Below are 21,886 nucleotides of genomic sequence, written 5' to 3'. Positions count from 1 at the left end.
TTTACTTGCTAACGTTAACACTCTTTCAATGATTCAAGGTGCTCCACCCTTGTCATCATTGGAAAAAGATAAGGACATTGATCTTGAATTACTGCAAGACCTGATGGAAGTCGATATTGATCCTTTGGATATCGATTTAGAAAAAGATCCCCTTGCAGCCAAAGTCTTCAAGGTATGTCACACCTAAATTTCCAGGATCACCTTCATATGTGAGATAGAAAAATCCTTACTCTCTTACACTTCTTCAGTAGTGGTATTGGATGTCTTAGACCTGCTGCTGGTTTATTATGATATATAATGTGGAATGACAGGAAAGAATGTAAATATTCACATCTCACTTGACCACAAAATACTTTGCTTTTGCATGAAGATACTTGTGTAAACAAAAGGTTCTGAGTTTACTCACACTTTAGCAGGTGTTAAAGACACCAAAAGCATAACAGAAAAATAATATTTAGTCTTGTCCTTTTTTATTAGGAATAGAGCACCATTGCTGTGGCTGGTCTGAAAATGAGTTTGTACCGTTAATATTGTATTTAAAAAAGGAAGTCAGCAGTAGCTTGTGCTCAGATTGGTGTCAGACTATGAAGTGAAGCAAGTCACTTCAAAATTTACTTCACTGGGGAACAAAAAAATTACTAGGTATTTTTATACTTAAAATGAAGACTAAACATACATGTGTTGTGCAATTACATTATTGTCAACGTATATGAAAAAACAAATATTTACACTTTAAAGAAACACACTCTTCATAATGAAATATTGAGTCTCTTTTCTCTGTTTAGAAAAATGACATTTGGAGTTTTTCCATGCCTCTCACTATTAAACCTCTCGTTTGAATTAACCTAAATTATCTGTCTCACTGCTTGCTCAGAAAACACTGAATTTTTTTTCTGTATTCCCTCATATGTCCTTCCACCAATTACCTATTATGTAAAGATTTTTTACTTTAAATCTCAGTCTACCACCAAAAGTGACACTTACTGCTGAATTTCTGTGTTTACTGATACTTCCTGCCTTCTTTATTCTCTTATTATGTCATGTGGCAGTACTTTTTAGTCAGCTTCATCCAAGCTACCTTTGTCACCTTATTACCTGCTTTGATGTCTACCAAAAAAAGCCATAAAACCACTTCTTCATTCTTAATCCTCTTAATATTTGCTTTCATATCTGTAAAATATCGGTTGGTATTGGATCTCACCATTAAAAAGATCAGCCTCTGCAAATTGCCTTTATATAGTGTTACATTACTTTTTTCCTTGTGATCCATATGCTTTCTTAGTGTCTTAAATTATGACACAAGTAGAAATTACTCAGCTGTTTCTTTTTCAGAGCCCAGTACAGATAGTCCCTGAGCCTCACTGAGGCTTCAAGGTACTGAATTAGTACAGTTAATAGTATTCTATCTTGATAAATAGCTCCTCAAAATATCTGTGTAATACTCTACTTCCAAATTTACAATATAGTACAAACATGTGAAGAAAAACTCATGATAACATTTTCAAATTGGCTTCTTGAATCTTTGAGGGAGCTAACTACATTGCTGGATTTTGACAATCACTAAGGATTCAGTAGCTTATACTGCAATAAGAGTTGAAACTATTTTCTAAAGCTATTGGAACCAGTCTTCTGGTTTTAATATTTTTAACTTCAAAGTTTGTTGTTAGTTGTTAAAAACTTGGCAATTTAAAGACTCGCTGTTTATTGGTTTTCCTTGGTTTTTTGTTTGTTTTTTAAGCCTATAAGCAGCACCTGGTACGATTACTGGGGTGCTGAATATGGTACCTACAATTACAATCCTTACATTGGTGGTGTTGGAATTCCAGTAGCAAAACCACCTGTAACTACAGAGAAAAATGGATCACAAACTGTCAGCATATCAGTCTCTCAAGGTAAGCAATGAATTAAAGTTCTGTTTGAGGTCTGTTTTCTGTAATATTGTACTTGACACCTTAGAACAACAAATTATTTTAGCAATATCTATGTATTTTAAGGGGGAAGAATTACATTTTATATATCCCACATTTCTTTTCCTGTAATAACTGAGAGAATGTGATGTGAAACTCACATTTTAAAAAGCCCAACATAGCAGAAGATCTTATTTTCTAACATTTTGGAATACATTTATAGGCAGTTTTAAATCTTTCCTGTTTTCTCAGGAAATTTTGGAAGCTCTTTCCTAGTTGGCTCTATCCCAAAGGAATGAAGTGGCACACTTGTTTAATTTGTAGGAGTACTACTGAACTGGGTGATAGATTTTTCTTCTGCCACACTGGGAAAAAACCAACTTTTTGGTTCTCATTTGAGAGCTATTGCCTTAGGAAGAAATGACTTGAACATAGGCAAGATTGTCGTGTATGATAGTAAAATGAGTGTGGAAAGAAATACTGTGTGTTTCACAGAAATACAGTATTTTAATCATTATATATTTCAGGTCTGTAAGAAGGTTATAGAAAATTAGAGGAACAAATTAAAGATGCTATCAGCTCAGTTGTTTAGAGCGTGGTGCCCATAACAGCCAAGGTTGTGGGTGCAATCCCAGTACATGCTATTCTCTTAGGAGTTGGACGTGATGATCCTTGTGAGTCCCCTCCAGATCAGAATATTCTGTGATTCTGTATGTCACTGATACAACTCAGTTTTACCTTTTGTGTTGCCTTCTGTAGCTTTAGATGCACGTCTTGAAGTTGGACTTGAGCAGCAGGCTGAGCTGATGCTGAAAATGATGTCCACACTGGAGGCTGACTCCATTCTCCAAGCATTAACAAACACATCTCCCACATGTAACTACATATTGTCAAATATTCTCTTCACATAATGGTCATGATGCTTTGGAATTTGTAGTAATGTAGACTCCTTCTGCAGTCACTTAGGAGCTTAGAAAAACTTACATTTTGCTTGAATTTTCTTTTGAGGCTGAACTTAAGAGATAGTTCTTTATTCAGATTTTTGAATAACTTATTTGCCTGTCTTTGAGACATTTTGAAACAGTCATCTATGACATGAAACAGTCATCTATGCATGTGGATTATACTACAAAGGAGGGAAAGTTTTCATTTTTAGGTCTAGGTGCAAGTGAACATTAAGCTTCCTGTGTGAAGCTTCATTCTTGGTGTTTGAAAGCTCTTTGCATTTGACAGTTACACCTACTAAGTGATGAAAGTGAAAATACTTGAATACAATTTTGAACTCAGGTGTTCAGTGAACTTTATGTTAAAAAGACCTCACAGAATTTTTTACTTTTGAACCTTTTATCAGTGAATTGTGCTGCCCCTTGTTAAAATGTGTTTCTTTGTAGCCATGTGGGTACTTTAATGTGCATGCAGTCATTGGTTGAGTATGTAGTGATGGAGTAGGTTTAGTGACATCTTCAGACTTTATTCTCTGGAAGTTCATTATTGTCTGCAACAGTGGTACTGTAATGCATGAACGAGATGTTGCAATTGTTTGCCTTACCTTTGTGTTACCAGGACACTGCTGTAGTAGCTGTGAAATCGTGTTTGTGTGGACTCACTTCCAAACACTTGGAAGTGTCTGATATTCAAGTATGCCACTACTGTGGTAGTCAGTGGTCCAATTCAACTGAACACTACATTGAAGATGTTCTTCTAAATTATAAAAAAGTGTCTTTCACTTCAGTATAAAATGCAAGGAAATAATTGTGAAATTACTTCTGGCAACTTTTCAAAGTAATTCATGGGGGGATGGTGCTGTTTTGTGTTGTAGTGTCGCAGTCTCCCAGTGGCACAGATGATTCCTTGCTGAGGGGATTACATGCTGCTAACCAAAATTCCCAGCTGATTGTGCAGTTGTCATCTATACCTATGCTGAGCGCATGCTTCAACAAACTCTTCTCCATGCTACAAGTCCACCATGTTCAGGTAGAGAATTTTGAACTTTAAATGTTCTGATAGTATTTATCTCTAAATTTGAGAGTTGTTTTCCTCTACTTCTTGCTACTTAGGATTCAGGTAATCTGTTACATTAGGTGCTTTATTGCTTATCAGCACGTCATGGACAACAGTATGGATAATGTAACAAACAAAGTGCTGAAAGCTTGTGTTAAAGTGGACATTTTACAGTGAAAACTGGTATACATTTTCATATTTGAAAACAATATTGTATGTCCACTGAATGATAATTGTTTGCTTGTTAGTAAAAAATGTCTCTAAGTGACACTTAATGACAAATGGAGATTTGTGGAGCTTTTCAAAACCAAGTTGAGTAAACCCCCAAGCGACCAAGTCTGATATCTTCTTTGGCATTTCTTTGAGCAGATTGGATTGGATAACTTGCAGAGGTTCCTTCCAATCTGAATTATCCAACGATCCTGTGTGTTAATAGCAAATTTAAAAGTTTGCTTTTTGAAAAGGCATTTCAAAGGTTTAGCAATGCTTTTCTTGATTCATACACAGGAATGCCATGCATGCTATGTATAGAACGATTAGATGTCTGCCTGCCTCTTGATATTTTGATAGAGTGGCTGACTCCATCCCTCAATTGTTGCCTTAATAGCTCATCCAAAATACAATTTTTTGTGTAAACGTTCTTAGTGTTTCCCCAGAATATCTAAAGAGTTATTTTCCTCAGGGGAATTATTCAGAGTAAGCATCAGTGACTCTGAGGTTTCTCGTTAGATAAATGGGTCTTTTAATAATTTTGGTTGACTGGGAAACATCACTCTAATAACATGCCAAAAGCTTCCATGCAAGCCTGTAAGCCTACCTGTACATGCTACAGGTATAAGGTTATGATAAAGATATTTCTGAACAGTGTGTAAAGCTGCATTTTCTTAACACGAGTTTGAAGAAACTGCTTAAGAGAAACTATTTGGAAGAAATCAGTTACAAAAACAGTGGCAGAAACATTTGCTAGTTAGGCTGAATTTGCCTTGAATATTATGTTTAGCAGAATTTTCAAATCCAGTAAAGGAGAGAGAGAGAGCGTGTGTGTGTGCAGTGGAGCAGCAACTGAGAATGTAGATCAGGCTTTTAAAATTAAAACTGCTATACTCTGGGGTTAAGAGTTTGGTCTCATAGTGGGGTTTTTTCCCTTTTTTTCAGCTTGAATCCCTGTTGCAGCTATGGCTCACATTAAGCCTGAATTCCAGCTCCTCTGGAAGTAAAGATAGCGGTGCTGATATTTTCCTTTATAATGCTAACCGAATACCTGTTGTTTCCCTGAACCAAGGTAAAATACACTAAATACCGGAAATAAGTTTGGGTTTGGTTTTTTTTAAATACTCAATTTTTGCTGATAAGCAAAAAGTATTGCAGTAAGTATTTTTGCTAAGATCAGTGTTGAGATAATTTTTGTGTTCTTATTAAAGAACTCTTGATCTTGTTTTCCTAAAATGGAAAATACATTGCTGGTGTGTAACCAAGGGTTGATTCATTCAATTTTTGTAAAGTTATTAGAAATGAAATGGTAAAATTTGTGGTTCTTAACTCATAATTACTCCCAAGAGGACTCATCAAAATACACTTTTTAGTCTGAGTTGAACTGTGTAACTGTGTGCACTCTCCTGATGAATTTCATCTCCTTTAGACCATCCTATGACCCCTCCCTTAACAAAGGGGTTGGCAGAGTGGGAAAGCTCCATTACAGTTGGCTACTAATCTAGTATGAAGACATGCTGAATTTTCTTTTCTTGCAATGTGTTATGCTATATAATTAGAAAGTCTGTAGTATCTTGAGGTGATAATCCAAAATGTTAATGCCTGATATAATGAACCTGTTACACTGACTTCCATGAGAACGTTTGAAACCAGTTTCTTCGAGATGTCAGGGTCTGCACACTGTAGAAATTTCTGTGGGCCAGCTCCTGTGAAGCATTGGTGAGGTTTCTTTTCCCAATTTCCTGCAACAGTGGTTGGCAAAACAAAATGAATACAAGGAACAATAATATTAATAACACTAATCAGCATAGCACCTTACAGTAAAAATTAGAAATTTATAGTAATACCTTGAAGATTAAAACTTAGAAAAAACTGTTTTTCTTGACAGCTTCAGTAACTAGCTTCCTGTCAGTTCTGGCATGGTATCCTAATACTTTACTGCGGACCTGGTGCCTTGTGCTTCACAGCCTAACGCTCATGACAAATATGCAGCTTAATGGTAAGTTTGATTGGTTGGTTTTCTTATGTTGACAGTTTTAGTGAGGTACAAAAGAGTGTTGATTCCATCAAAAGATGTCCAGAAGATTCCTTTTGTCATATACGTACTTTTGTTCTCCATTAACTTTGGGCTTTTCAAGAGTGAGCTCCTTGAATTGCTTGTACCATGGGAAACAGAAACCCTTATAGTAAAAGAAAATGTCATTATAAGTAAGTCACCATTGTCTTCCAAAAAACATTTTAGGACTAGGTAATGATCCCTCAGAATTAGTTTTGTAGTATGAGAAGAAGTAGCAGAGAGAAATGATAAGTTGCTATGAGTGAAATTGAAGTTTTTCTGACAGAGTAGGAATATTTTTATAAATATGCAGGCATCAGTCACTGCTAAATTAAGCTATCTAAAAATAAGCCCCCAGAAGCTGAATCTATTAAAATAGAAACCCAGCCATTTCATTTCCCATTGCATACCAGTATGTCTTACATTCTCTATATTGCTCCATAACACAGTAGAAATAATCTTACGTTGTGAATGAGATTTTGCCACAAGACATTAAGATAGTTAATGGAACTAGTTTTTAAATGTTGCCTGTGAATCTTTTTTTCTTATTTGCCATTTCAAGTCACTGACTTTAAGATGCACTTCGTTCTTAAAATTTTTACTTTCTGTCCCCTTTCTGTGATGTTATTGAGAAATCAGTCTCGTGAAAATCTGCTGAAATTTTTGTCATCAGGTGAAGAAGCAGAGCTATAAAAAACTAATGAAAGAGACTTATTATGCACAAACTGAGACTTCACTCTTAGTATTTGAGAATAGAACATGTCCTGATTTCTGGTATAACTGCCTTCAGTTAACAAGTACACGTACTGTCAGCTCTTCAGTTTGTATCTGTAGACTGGCAGAAATTCCCAAAATTTATGCAGTGTGTATCTCTGGGATCATATGTGAATATCTTGCAAGTGTTATGAGCTCAGCGCTCTTCTCTAACAGTGACAGGCAGCTGCGTGTTTGCAAGAGTTTCTTTGGTAGTTGCCTGAGATCAGGAGGTGCATAAAAAGCTTCTCAGAAGCAACCCCTAATGGTTCATGGCAGGCACACATGAATGTGGTTGTGCATTTTTTGTATGTAAGTTTGTGAGTTGGAGTTGAGTTGGAAAGGGTTGGAGATGGAAGTGGAACAACCTGTCCCTGAAGGCCGGGTTACAAGTTCTTGTTAATAGATCCCTTGGGATGGATTAGAGTGAAAGAACACTCTACTGAATGATCAGTGTTCCTATATATAGAGAGAGAGAGAGATACATAGATATATACCTATATGGCAAGTTTATTTTAGAACAATTTGATTGTAATGGAAAAGGAGGTATGTAGCTGTTTTGGTTATTATCTGTAAAATTGAAACAATACAGAAATACGAAGGTATCACTTAGGAGAACAGATAAGGAAAAAAAAAGAGAAGGAAAGGCTAAGAGTAGATAGGGGAGAGGAAAAGTATCACCACTTGTGGATCCAGAGACTAGATTTGGTTGTTGCAATTTAGATATCCATTTGTGGAATTCATGGTCACAGTTTTGATCCATCAGGGGTAGGGGAGGCCTAGGAAACAGAGTTCAGTGGGTCAATGTACATCCAAGTTCAGGTGGGAATGCCCAGGTACCCCCAAATGATGGAGTTTTACACTGTCTGATGCAACACAGGATCATGCACAGTCTTATGGTGGAAGGGCCCAGAAGTGAGTCTTTGGGGCACTTGGGGGGTCTTCGGTGGTTTGACAGCACCTGAGACAGGACAGGTGCCTCTTAAAGACAGCATAGCTGAATTAGTTTCACCTTACCAGAGGGGATGAACATTTCCAGGCCTACATGTGAATGTCCCTGTAAGTCCTCCAGAGGGGAGTTGTACACCTGAGCCAGTGGTGAAAGGGAGAGCAGTGGCATGATGGCATTTCTCAAAAAGCATTGTCCCACTTCCACAGGATCTGCTTCAGTTGTGCTTTTTTCAGTATTTTGAACTGATTCCGTATAGTACTACTGCAAGAATAAGAATTCACATTTAGTAAAACTCATTTGTTTGACCATGAAAAGTGTATTTTATTTCAAATCCCAGTCTTTAGAGTTCTTAGCTGTTAAGCTCCCTACAGTTTTGTTCTAAGAAGTCTTTGCATGTGCCCAGAACAAAAATACTGTGATTATTTACAGGATAGCAGAACACTTGGTCTCTGACAAAAAATGCACGTGAGCCTTACTGAAGTGTTGGACTAACAAAAACAGACAAATCAAAAATGTCTGTATGTATTACACCTACACAATTAATCTCTATTTTCAGGAATACTGCCTTAGCAAGCTTGGAACACTGGACAGGTTTGGGGTTTATATCTGTACTTACTGGAAAACTCAAAATTGTCATCCTGAGTAAGCTGGTTTTGGTAGCTGATTTAGCTGAGAATATTTCCACATCATGAAATAAATATAAGAGATTTGCACTATAAATATTTGATTTATGCTTAAGATTACGTATGTAATTTTTATGTCTTTATTTTTAAGCTGGTCCAAGCAGTGCCATTGGAGCTCAGGAAAGTACTGCCCAATTGTTGGTGTCAGATCCCAACCTTATTCATGTGTTAGTGAAATTTCTTTCTGGAACTAACCCTCATGGAACAAATCAACACAGTCCACAGGTAATGAGCAATTAAAATAAGAGAAACTTTTTGCAATAGGATTTCAAGACACTGGACAGAAATATTCATTCATGATGTATTCTATCCTTGTCTTGTTTCTTCATCTAGTTATAGTCTTAGTTGGTTTTGATGAGCAGCCATAGGGAAGTTCATATTGTTTATACACTCTCAGTGGTGCTGGTATGTTTTCACAACTCTCTGGAAACTTGCCACAGGGAGAGGATCCCAGTGAAGTGTTCCATTTAGTTATTCCCCAAAATCTTGTTGGGTGGGGATAAAAATGCCAATGAAGATTAAGTTTTAATATCTAAGAATTCCTGAATTTCCTGATACTTTCATTTTTGGCCTGTTTCTGAATTCATGTGGTATCTGCTGCCTCTCCTAATTTCAATTAATATTTTCTTGCTTTTTGCAATCTTTGAAATATCTAAGAATAGTGTTTTAAAAAAAGCCCAAGTGAACTTAATTGTATATAGTATTTGACACTAGTCTTGGTTTTGGAGATAGAAAACACCTGGTAGATGTGGCAGTGTGTTAATTTAATCGGTTAGGCTTTCTATACTTTTGTACTTGTTGGGTTCCCTGTATCCCACCCCTCGATTGTTCCTTTGTTTAACTCACATGACTCCAGCACCTGCCATGCGGCACACGGTTAGCTGCCTGTCATGTCTCCCGCCTTTGTAAATCCCTCCTATTTTTCCCCTGATTAGTCCAAGCGATGTTCTATTACACCTGTATCCCCTGGCAACCTGCCCCGGTTGGCTGGCCACCCCCTTTGTCCCCCCCAAAATCCTTTGGACAAAAACCCCCTGCACCCCTCTCCCCCCGAGCAGTTTCGGGCTGAGGAGGTGTTTGCAATAAACCCTCTGTTCGTCTGAAATTGTTTCCTCCTTTCTTCCCACTGCCGTCGAGTCTCCATCGCTCGCATAAGCCTCTGCCAGGCAAAGAACCCACGGGAGTCAGTACTGCTTGCGAGCCTGCAGACTGACCCCCTAACACTCTGTCGCTGTGTCTGGGCCAGCGGTGACAGAGCCCGTTGGCTCTCTGTGAGCACACCGACGCAGGTAGTTCCAGGGGTTTTTTTTCCCCAGCAAATTTTCAAGAAAATACATAGTCATTTCCATAACTTTAACACTGCACAGTGCCATTCAAGTACTTACTTAATTATGTAGTTTGTAAAAAACATTCAGATTAGCACAGAAGTGGATCCTGTATGGAGTATAGTTTGCATTATTGAAAAGAGAGTCTCAAGTTGAAAAACAAATCTTAGACAAAATGGGTACAGATCAGTTCTGTAAAGATGCTGTAAAATTTCCAGAAAGCAAGTTAAGCTATGCATTACTTTCCTGTTCTTAGAAGATATTAATGTTCTTGAAGATATTTCAGTCATATATAATACTTCCTAAAATGTCTTCTAGGTTGGGCCAACAGCAACACAAGCTATGCAAGAATTTCTTACTCGATTACAAGTGCACCTTTCTTCAACTTGTCCTCAGATGTTCAGTGAATTTTTATTGAAATTAATACATATACTTTCAACAGAAAGGTAAATCTTACACGATTGTTTTCTTTCATACTCTCCTTTTCTTTTGTCCCAGTTTAGGGCAATTTTGGGATGAAACTTCCAAAGGAGTCCCTCTAGAAAGCAGATTCAAGCAGCTCCTCTCCCTACTGGTTCATGAAAAGATTTCCTTGGAGAAAAGTGGAAAAAACTGTTTATGTAACAAGCAAAATATTCACAAGCATAAAAAATTAATAATGTTAAACAGTAAGACCTCTTGCTGTTCCAAAGAGATGGCAAATTCAGGAAGTCCTTTTCGTGGGGTGTAGCTCAGCTCGCTCAGTCTCCTGTCAGTCCCTCCTGTGCTGGAATGCAGCGTCCGGCCCCGATGGGCTGCAGGTGTGAGCTCCCGGTGGCTTTCTGGGTTTTCAGTGCAGAGCAGGGCTGGTCAGTTCCAAGAAAAAGAAAAGCCATGGTCCAGGGACCTTCTCTGCCTCAGCTAGCTAAAAACTAACTAAACGCAAAGGAGAGCTCTCTCTTGCTGTCTGTGCTGCAGGCAACACCGTGCTTGAGAGGGAATGCAGGAGCGAGTGCAGGGTCTGCAAACAAACCGTGCGCTGCTTCTCCCCCCTTCGCTCTCAGAACCAGTCTTAAAGGTGCAGAACTAAATATCCAGCATAAACAGACAACTGGGGATACAAGCATCATAAAATCACCCCAGGACACTTCAAAATCTGTGGTTGTGAATCACAACTCAGATGTGTATGTGCCCTGTCATACTGTCAAGCTCCGTGTCAATGGAAATTGTCATTGTAGCTGCAGCACTACCAGCGGGGTCTCGACTGCTCCTGGCACAGGGAAAAGTGCCATGGGAAGTCACACACAGCTGTCTGTGTGGGGCACTGAAATTTTGGACTGATTTTATTTAAAGCTAAGATGTAAACCTTATTGAAGTATTTCTCTAAGGTAAGGATGCTGTTGATGAGCTTACCTATTAAAAAAGTGTTCTGAGAGGTCTGAATTAATAAAAGAGTCCAGAAATTATTCACAGATTGTGAAAATAGTACAGATGGCTTTTCTCACATGGTAGGGTGAAATATGAGATTGCATAATTCTATTTATGCAATATGCATTTTTATTGCTTTATCTTTGGTGGGTTTTTCTCTCCACATGACAGTGGAAAACATTCTCTGTCCCACTCTCCTGGGGCCTATTGGTGCCCACTGGTGTAGAGAAGTGCCTCTGGCCAGGGAGAACTAAGAGCTTATGGCTCATCTTTCACAGTTCTGCTTCCTCAAGGCAAGGCTAATGGGCACAAGACTCTTTTCAGTGGTACACAGGAAATATGGAAATTGTTTCATCTGAAGTACACTAGGAAACATTTCTTTCTGGTAGTGATGTTCTGCTCATCTCCAGATAAAGGCTTGGTGTAATTAAGGATGAGCTTCCTCAGTTCTGGGTTCCCAGTAGGTGGCACTTCGGTGTTACCTATTCTTTAATGTTACAGAAAATGCTTTCTGCCTCCTCCAAGAGACTTCACCTTTGTTACTTAAATTATAGGGGTGGTGTTTACCAGGTTATGTTGATGATCAGTGATTTCTATGAGACATGTCATAATACAGTAAAATCATTAATTCACAGTGAACCTTGGAAGGTGTGTCTGCATGCCAGCATTTGTTTAAAAATAAGCTTATGAGACCACTGAAAGGGTTGTTTTTGAAATGTTAGGGGTTTTTTTGTGAAATGCCATGAAATGGAAGCAAAGCACCAGAAAGGGAGTTAGATGCTTATTTCTAAGGACACAGATAATTACTGAACGGTAATGTGTCTGATCACAAGATTAATTGTAAAGAAAAACATGATTTTACTGTTAGAATTACTTAAATTCCAATTTTTTTTCCAGGGCTATTTCTATATATTGTTTTGTTCTGTATTTCATTTTAAAAGTTAGAACAAGATTAATCAATGTGAAAAGATACAGAGGAGTATATGAAAATTCAGTAACTAATACAAGTTTTATTCTAGATACACCGATTCAAAAGGTTCTTTTTGTAATTCACCACTCTATGTGTAAAAGCAATTGATAAAATAAACTTATTCCTATGAGAAATCCTTCAAGCAGTCAACCTACAAGCACCAGCCTCTGATGTTTTGAGTACCTTCTCATGGTCTTGTGTATATTTGCTATTTAGATAGGTAAAACCTGACCATTCTTCTTTTTTATCTTTGGGTGGGGGGACAAATAAAAGACTTACGGGAAGAAGAAAATCCATCATGATTTCCTGTTAACAACTAAATAATCCTCATGATATTAAAGTATTGTGTGACTGCTTTCCATGAGATTTTCTTGCAAATGTGGGAAGCTTTTCACGAAGAACTGAACAGGACTGTTCAGTCTATATATAGACTGTTCCAAATCTTTGCCTACAAAATTAACTGAATTACAAAGAAAAAAAAAAGAAGATGAATCTTAGCCTATTTCAAAGTTAACCTTTTAATCCTTAGCGGTATCAGGAAGGTGGTGGCATGAGCAGGTTCTGCAGGCTGTTTAATGACCAGTAGATTAAAAAATTCAAAAAGCTTGATGCAGATGAAAGATTAGATTTTGCTTCAATATGCATTTCTAAAAATAGCTGGATTTTTATTTCTTGGAAGTCTGGTGTGCCTTTGGATTCTTAAAAATCAAGGAAAAAGACCACACTCAAACAGCCAAACCCGTATAAGTTGTAATATCTCTTTCTTTTTTTTTTTCCTTTTTTTCTTTCAGGGGTGCTTTCCAGACAGGCCAGGGACCACTGGATGCTCAAGTGAAACTCTTGGAATTCACCCTGGAACAGAATTTTGAAGTTGTATCAGTCAGCACCATTTCTGCAGTAATTGAGTCTATAACCTTTCTTGTGCATCATTACATTACGTGTTCGGACAAAGTAATGTCTCGCAGTGGCTCAGACAGCTCTGTGGGTGCTCGAGCATGTTTTGGAGGGCTTTTTGCCAACATTATCCGTCCAGGTGATGCCAAAGCAGTCTGTGGAGAAATGACAAGGGATCAACTGATGTTTGATTTATTAAAGCTGATAAACATTTTAGTCCAGCTGCCACTTTCCAGTAATCGAGAGTACAGCGCCCGTGTTCCAGTAGCAAGCAGTACTACAGACAGTGTGTCTGATGAGGAGAAGGTTTCAGGAGGCAAAGATGGCAATGGAAGCAACCCAAATACTCAAGGATCAACTGCATACGTGGCGGACTTGGTGTTGGCCAACCAACAAATTATGAGCCAGATTTTGTCTGCACTTGGCCAGTGTAACAGCAGCGCTATGGCAATGATTATTGGTAGGTGTTTTCTGAGTAACATGGAGGGTCTTTTGGGTGGTGACACATTAAAAACTTCTGCAATCTCATAAGCTGGGTGGTGATGTGAAAGAATGTGTTACAGAAATGACGGTAAAAAAGAGAGAAAAAGGTAAAGGGGAACAGATGCATGGAAAAAGCCCCTCACAGGAGATGGGAGACAATAATTGAAACCAAACAGCAATGTGTTTGGCATTTGAATTTGCTGAATCTCAGAATGCTTAATGTTACAGAACCTCTGGAGATTGTCTAGTCCAGCCTTCCTGCACAAATTCAGAGCCTGCCTCAACTGAGAGCAGGTTGCTCAGTACCTTGGTTTAGTTGGGTTTTTAAGTCCTCAGGGGTGGAAACTCCTCAACTGCTGTGGGCAACCTGTTACAATGTTCAGTTATTCCTAAAGTAGAAAAGCCTTTTTCTTATGTTTAAGTGGAAATTCCTATATTCCAGTCTGTAGCCATTACATGCCTCTATGCATGAATTAGGATGATTCTTCAGTTTGTACAAGACACCTTACCTCAGCTGCTTGCTATGTATTGGATGATTTTCCTTTCTTAAATCACTTTTGGAAAATGCAAATTACAAGTGTGTCCCTTTCATAGAGTACCTGAACTTTTCCTCCTTTTTACCAGAAATTGCATTAACATCATGTTCTGGAAGTTGCAGCCATATATTTCTGGGTGGGATCTTCCTGCTGTGAACTTGTGAGGGAGATGATGATACTTAGAAAGGAATGATGCTGTTTGTCAGAGATTTATTTGAGGTGCATTTTCTTAGACTACCTGTCTTTGTGACTTACTTGTATGCTGTGATGGTAGCGTAGAATTTATTTGCTCAAGTTAAACCACTGACTGAAGTACCATGGATTTCTGCATGTGCAAAACATTTTGCAGGGGGATAGACAAATACCTGGAATTAATTCCAGAGTATCTCCTTCATCACTTTGAGCAGTTGGTGTCCTATTGCAAATTCACTATGAACACTGAAAGTAGTTTGTTTTGGGAATGATGGTTTGTTCTGAGTATGTGTTTCTTTGGAGTGAAATTCAGATATTCTTCTCCTCAATGATGTCTTTCTAAACCATGGATTTTTGTCCAGCACTTGTTTTGCATTTTTTAATGGAAAGATAGTTTTTTCAAAATGTTTTTCATTGAAATCAGGGTTCTGGGCCAGCTGATCCTTTCAATGGATTGTTCTTCCAAAGGATTTTTAATATAGGTTATTGAAAATAATCTTTCCATGTATTTTGGAAAGATGTAACACAGCTATTTGTGGTTTTAGTTCTTTCAAGAAAAATATTAAGCTCTCTCCAAAAACTTTCTGTGAACAAAACGTTTTGCAAGACTGCAGCCAGGGTTACACAGGATCAAGCATATAGTAGTAAACATGTAATGACAAATTCAGCAGGGAAAGGTGCTACCAGGAAAGGTAAACTAGACTATGTCTGTAAATGTTACTGATAGATAGTGGCTCTGGTGTCAACACTTATGCTAATAGTGTTAATTTACTGCATCTGGCAAGCCAGCTGGTCAGGATCCAGAATGGCCCTGAGTAATTCACTTGTCACATTAATTTTAAACACTTTTCTTTCTGTTTTTCCTCTTTTGACCATTGTGTCTGTTTCATTAGGGTTTTATGCTTTGCAGTTGACAAACTGAAAATCATACAAGTAACAGTATTCACCTCCTGGCCTATCTTGCCCTCACCTGAAGGTCCTCCCTCACAGCAGATCCAGCTTACTTGACTTCAGCTCTATCGTTCGTTCCTTGTAACTTTTCTAGGCTGGACAGAAGCTGAGCCTTAGCACTGCTTTATTTGTTGCTCTGCATGCATTGCTTATCAGTATTTGCTTTCTTGACAGTTTGAAGGTGGCCAGAGTACTACACCTGGCAATTCTCCTGCCAAAATGTTTAAGACATGCTCCAAAGATCTCTTGAGCACACTGATTTTTATTGTTGCTTGTTAGCATGGCTTCAGTTTCTCTACATGGGACAGGATTACACTGTTGTAAATCTAAGACCACTTTTAACAGCTCTTCCAGACTGAAGTTGTATGATTTCTAAGAGTTGTGTTTATGGAAGTAATCTCTTCCGTGGGAAGACTATTATTTTGCTTTCTGTCTGTAATCTGAGCAATGTGTAGTCAACACTGATATTCAGAAAATGGTCATGAATAAGTCCTGAGTTTTAAAAGTGAGAAGCAGAATTCCGGGAGAGGCATTTCTGATAGAAGTATGTATGTTAAATGTTTGGGGAGGTTTTTGGCAGCACAAGGGCACTTTATTATGATCTGAAAAAAATCTTAAATGTCAGTTGCTTCTACCTAGGAGTGATTCCAATCCTTGTAGTTACCCTATTTCCTTCACTGATTACACTCATTTTTATGGTCTGATTTAATTTGAATTTCCTGACTTCCTGGGTCAAGTCTTCCTATTTATACATATCTGGGAGCACTAATTGTAAGTCATATGATCCTGAAAACAGGTCTGTTTGTACTTTGTAAAATCCATGTGAACATTTGAATATTCTTGAGTCGTCTTATGTGCTGTTAATGGTTTGTTAGGTCTCAGTTTGTGAGCTTTGAACTGTCTCTTTTCATTTAGGTGCAAGTGGCTTACATCTGACTAAACATGAGAACTTTCATGGTGGGTTAGATGCGATATCAGTTGGAGATGGGTTGTTCACTATCCTGACAACACTTAGTAAGAAAGCAACAACAGTTCAAGTGATGCTTCAGCCTATTCTTACCTACATGGCCTGTGGCTACATGGGAAGGCAGGTAAGTTCCCTTAGGCTTGCTGTGCTTCAAGGTAGTTGATCCTGTAATCAGTAATAAGGTCAGAAAACTAAAGTATTGCTATGTGAAATAAATGTAAACATTTTTACAACCTCACTTCATTTGGGTGCTGAAATTAGGAAGCCTCTCTCTGTTACCCATGGTAGAGGGAGAGAGTTTTCTCTAAGGACATTTTGACATTTCTGTAAATGTTGATGACTAAAGGCTTGAAGATGGAACAGATATTTTATTACGTGCAAGTGAGAAACACATTGATGGTGGCTATTTTAATGCTCAGTACTCTAATTTCCCTGAAGATGCTCACCCCCTGAGTTTGAGCTTTTCTATACCTCAAAGACCTTTCCTGTGTAAGGAATTGAACCATATGAAGCATGGTATTGTATATGTTGGCAGAGAGGTCAGCTATGGTGGCATTTCTTCTCTGGTAGTTTTGCCTACTAAAAGGGGAGGCTGAGAGCTGTTATTTGAATTTCTACTGTACTAATTTTGTATGAAACCACGTATTTCTTAACTGATTTTCTTCTAGGGTTCTCTTGCCACGTGTCAGTTATCTGAGCCACTGCTCTGGTTCATTTTACGAGTGTTGGATACAAGTGAGGCACTGAAGGCTTTCCATGATATGGGTAAGAATCTCTTTTCTTTAGCCATGTCAAATAAAAAGTTTGGTTTTGATTTTTGTGGCACTTAAAGAATACATATATGTATGTAAATGGGCCAATTTACTAAATATGCCTTTGCATGTGTGGCATCTAAATTGTGTGTGCTTCTGAGCAGTATTTTTTTCTCTCTGCCCACATTATACACAGGTGGTGTTCAACTTATCTGTAACAACATGGTAACAAGCACAAGAGCTATTGTTAACACAGCAAGAAGCATGGTTTCAACTATTATGAAGTTCCTGGATTCTGGTCCCACCAAAGCGACAGATAGCAGTTTGAAAGCCAGAGTGCTCGCCTCTGAGCCTGATAATGCAGAAGGAATTCACAATTTTGCACCTTTGGGTGAGTGATGCTTCTTTCTCTTAGATTAATGTCTGTTGGTCATTTGAATGTGTATCAAGTTCTTAACAAAAGGTAATACAATAGTGTAAAATGTTTCAATACTACTAAATCTTCTAATGAGAGGGGCTGCTGGTGTTTCAGGGTAATGTTGAGGGATGAGGTTAGACCCTCCACCACAGCTAATGAGACCTGATGTGGACAGGGGAGAGAAGGAAAGGGAGTGATGTGTGTCTGATGAAATCATGCATCAAGGTGAGCCCCTTTCTCCTCCCCTAGGTCAGGGGATGCATGGTTCCAGCCCACCATCTGCCTTAGACACACTAAGACTCAGTAGCTCTTCTTTGGCACATCAGTTTTGATGGACTTAATACAGAATCATGGCATGGTGGGATGGTAGAGAATGAGTTTGAGCTCTGTGAAGCAGAGCAGAAGCAGCTGGAGCAGAAGGCTGATATTGCTGATAGTGCTCTCATATCTACTTCTGCCTGCTCTCATGTTGCCTGCGTGAGCATTTGTTAGAATTGCAATACTGCTTTGATACTAATGCAATGGCTGCCAGTTAACTAAAATGGGTGTGTTTTAAGAGGTAGTGCAACTGTAACATTTTACAAAGGCTTTCCTTTTCAGTACTAGTGTCTTTGTTTTCTGTTGCTGCCCACTAGCCTGGTGCAGCCCTTGAACGTATTGTTGGTTTCACCGACAAGAGAGGATTAATTTGAAAATTTCTGGGGAGATTATTGAATGAGAAAGGAATCCATTCAGTCCTGTGATTCAAACTTTAAAGTGTCAAAAATAATGGCCTTGCAAAAGACATTAAAAAGGTTTATTGGGAGAATAGGTGCCTCTGGAAATCTACTTCGCTCTTCACAGATTTCTAAATGGTAAATTTAGTAATCCTGTAAATGTTCATTCTTTATTACTTTAAATAGTAAAAATCCTAAGCATGTATGGTGGTAGGTTCTTGCCTACCTTATCTTCCAGCTTACAAAATGCTGCAGTTCATGATGTTCTGCCATGAGGGCATCTCTCTTAATATTTAACTTTCAGTCAGGAATGTGCTTTTGAAATTAACCTTCATTGCCCTCACTTAATACATTCTAATTCCTATCATTTAGTAGTCTCTGTAGTATATTCTGATTCTCATCATGTGGTTGTCATGACAGGTAAAAGAATTATAAAAGAAAGGCCTCATAAAATCAGGCCTGCTCTGCTAAATTGCCAAAGTTAGCCTGTCACTTCTTCTAAGTAATTCCCAAGTTCCCATGTGAAAACAATCTTGGTATGAAAACTCATTAGCATAACAACCTATTCCTGGGTTGAAAAACAAATGTACCTGCAATAACAAGGGATTTGTCCCATGAGAATCGGCAAAGAAAATATGTAAACAATACAAGAATAGACGGATTTGATGGACAAGTAGAATACCTTTTACTAGCCAATGGAGTAATTGGCAAGAAGGCTATTACCCAATTAAAGTTGCATACGAAGTAAAAACTATATAAAATGAGTTGTGATAATAAAGAATAATAAAGAATAATAAAGAATTGGCTTTTCCTGCATGAAAATAATAGAGTCTCTCTTGTAACTTATTACAATAGATGAGTTTAATTCATTTGGGGATGAAAGTTTATCAGAATATGTCCAGGAATTAATGTCCAGCTGCTGCTAGGCATTTAGTCATGGAGTCAGGCTATAACTACTTTACAGTAAAACACACCAAGTGCCTGCAGTTTGAAACAGCACAAATCTGGTCTTGTTATGCCCTCTAACTTCCCAAAGAGGACAGCCTACACATCTTCCTTCTTCATTCTTAACTTACACTAGTAGAAAAAGAAACAGTGGCTGGGGTCAGGTTTTTTTTATTCTGGTGTCTTTTTTAGAAAAGAGTTTTCATGTGAAACCTTTTTAAAGAAAAAGGGTTGGAGAAGTTTGTTTTAGAGTCGTTTATGTTATTTTAATATTTAAAGTGTGTTAACTGTGAATTAACTGAGTTTGAGTTCTAAGCATGCTGTTCAACCTGCACCTTTCTATTTGGTTTGTTTTTGTCATGTACTCTTGAGAGTAAGTTTAGAATTTTGGTAGCAATTTCAAGGATATACATATGCATGTGGATATGTAAATTACCTATTTTAAAACAGTCTCAGAGTAAAAGAAAAATGACTGGACAGTGAGCATTAAACTGTCCCATTATATATGGGATATTACTGACAAAGCAAAAGAGATGAGACAGAAAAGAGTTGTGTTTCCCACAGTTCAGGTTGTAAATTAATCAGGGTTTATCAATAACCATTAATAATCAATGTCAATGGTGCTGGTTTTGAAGGTTCAATCACTTCAAGCAGTCCCACTGCCCAGCCTGCCGAAGTGCTGTTGCAGGCTACTCCTCCGCACAGACGGGCTCGCTCTGCTGCGTGGTCATACATATTCTTACCTGAGGAAGCGTGGTGTGACCTCACCATTCACCTCCCTGCAGCTGTGCTGCTCAAGGAGATCCACATCCAGCCTCACCTGGCCTCTCTGGCAAGTAAGTAGATTCACTGATGTTGATGATTCAAAAATTTGAAGGTTGGGATACAATACAAGGCGTATAATCAGAGGAACTAAAGCTGGGAGATGGTTTGAATAATGCCTGTAAAATAGTTTGAAAAGCTTGCAAATTCTGCTTTCCTTGAGAATGGAAGGCCCTGCCTGCACTTGTTTTCTAGTAGATGTTGTAGTAGATCTAGTAGATGTACTAGTAGCCTAGTAGATGTCATGTGGCATTCATTTAAATATGTCAAAAAACTGTCATGCTTACCAAAACTTTGCCCAGTGAGAAAGTGGTATTGGTCAAGGGTCTTCAGGCAAAATGCTTTCGTATAGTAGTTAGAAAAAACCTTGAGATTCTCAGCTCTTATTGTTGTAGCCCTGATAGGGAAGCAGTGTTTTCAGTGACAGGACTTTTCTTCATCTGAAGTCTTTGAAATAAACTGTCTAGACGATGTATCAAAGTGCTTTTTAACTGTACCATCTCCCAGGTCAAGTTCTTCAGCTGCAGTTCTGTAGTAATGGCTGCCTGAGATCTGTTCAGGCATTTCGTTCTTTGAATTTTAGGTGTTGACCATGTATCCGTGATGAAGACAAACTGGTACAGATTTTAAAACAGTGTTAAACCTTCTTATTTTACTCTGTAGCTTGCCCTTCATCAGTATCTGTTGAAATAAGCGCAGATGGTGTCAATATGTTACCGCTGTCAACTCCTGTTATCACAAGTGGTCTCACCTATATAAAAATCCAGCTGGTGAAAGCTGAAGTTGCCTCAGCTGTCTGCCTTCGTCTGCATCGTCCTCGGGATGCCAGCACCCTGGGCCTCTCTCAGATCAAACTGCTGGGCCTCACCGCCTTTGGCAACACCTCCTCGGCCACCGTCAATAACCCCTTCCTGCCCTCTGAGGACCAGATCTCCAAAACCAGGTAAGGCTCCAGTGCCAGGGGACAGTTTGTACCACTTCATCATTTAGTGTTTGGGTTTCTTATGCTGTTTTCTTCTCTGAGTCAGATCTTTCAGAAGCAAACTCTTCCTCTGGTTTTCTTCCAATATGAAGGGAAATATAAGCAATACTTCTGCCTTCTTTAGTAGCATGCTTAGTCTACAAAAGTAAAAGGGAATGTTTTGGAGGATACAAAGCATAGGAAAGCATTTAGAATTGCATTTTGTGTTTTTAATGGCAGTTGTCAAAAAAAATGGAGTGCCAAAATACTTCTTATCCATAGAGAAGTCAACGCAGTTACATAAGTATTGGAGCAGGAGTAGAAATAGAACAATGGCATGTTTTGTGGAAGTCATATCTAATACTGCTGTTTGCAAACATTTCAGAAATAGGAGCTGAATGTTGTTCTGATTCTGACATATCAGCAAGATTTCTTTTCAAAAGTGTTTATTTGGTTCGGTGGCATTTTGAGTTTCTTACTTGTTTTAAAAACAAAAATAAAGAACACATAAGGATTTTTTTTAAAGTGTCAGAGTTTTCCAACTTTGAATTTAATTTACTTGATGGATTTTGGGGATTTCCTGGTTTTTAAATTTAGCTTACTAAATTATAAAACTCATTAATTTTAAATATTTCGTCATTGAACCTCAATGTTTATAAATTTGAAGAGGGCATGGGAAATTTTTAAAAACCTTTCTTTTGCAGGGAAAAATTTTGAGAGCATAAGTAAATTTAGAGAACATGAATATTCTCAGTGTATATTTATTAACAGCTGTATAACTGAAATTGGTCTTTGCTCTTAAATAGCAGTGAAGAAAATTATTAAAGCCAAATTATAATATATTTTTACTTCAGAAAAGTTTATTATAAAGTCACACAAGAATAATCAGTATCTAAAGAAAGAAGGTGAGTGTATGTTCCTCATTTCTGTAGTTTATTGTAAGTGTGTATGACCTAAAAGTTTGTGATGTCAGGGAAGTTGTGCA

At 38.1% G+C, this 21,886-nt stretch overlaps 1 protein-coding gene across 4 annotated transcripts in view; it reads left to right on the top strand.

Annotated features, from left to right (window-relative positions):
* The window catches only part of BIRC6 (baculoviral IAP repeat containing 6), a 173,386-nt gene that overhangs the window by 70,737 nt on the left and 80,763 nt on the right, over positions 1-21,886 (top strand). For all 4 annotated transcript variants that reach the window (XM_063390687.1, XM_063390688.1, XM_063390686.1 and 1 more), the window contains 14 exons: positions 39-172; positions 1,739-1,892; positions 2,667-2,783; positions 3,727-3,881; positions 5,064-5,190; positions 6,007-6,117; positions 8,654-8,787; positions 10,206-10,333; positions 13,056-13,618; positions 16,236-16,411; positions 16,956-17,052; positions 17,236-17,430; positions 19,754-19,954; positions 20,604-20,883. In XM_063390687.1, coding sequence (XP_063246757.1) covers positions 39-172; positions 1,739-1,892; positions 2,667-2,783; positions 3,727-3,881; positions 5,064-5,190; positions 6,007-6,117; positions 8,654-8,787; positions 10,206-10,333; positions 13,056-13,618; positions 16,236-16,411; positions 16,956-17,052; positions 17,236-17,430; positions 19,754-19,954; positions 20,604-20,883 — 2,572 coding nt within the window. The remainder of the gene's footprint in view (positions 1-38; positions 173-1,738; positions 1,893-2,666; positions 2,784-3,726; positions 3,882-5,063; positions 5,191-6,006; positions 6,118-8,653; positions 8,788-10,205; positions 10,334-13,055; positions 13,619-16,235; positions 16,412-16,955; positions 17,053-17,235; positions 17,431-19,753; positions 19,955-20,603; positions 20,884-21,886) is intronic.

Source organism: Prinia subflava, chromosome 2, assembly GCF_021018805.1.
Source record: "Prinia subflava isolate CZ2003 ecotype Zambia chromosome 2, Cam_Psub_1.2, whole genome shotgun sequence".
NCBI lineage: Eukaryota > Metazoa > Chordata > Aves > Passeriformes > Cisticolidae > Prinia > Prinia subflava.
Note: the sequence above shows the minus strand (reverse complement) of the source record. Positions and strands in the feature narration are given on the sequence as shown.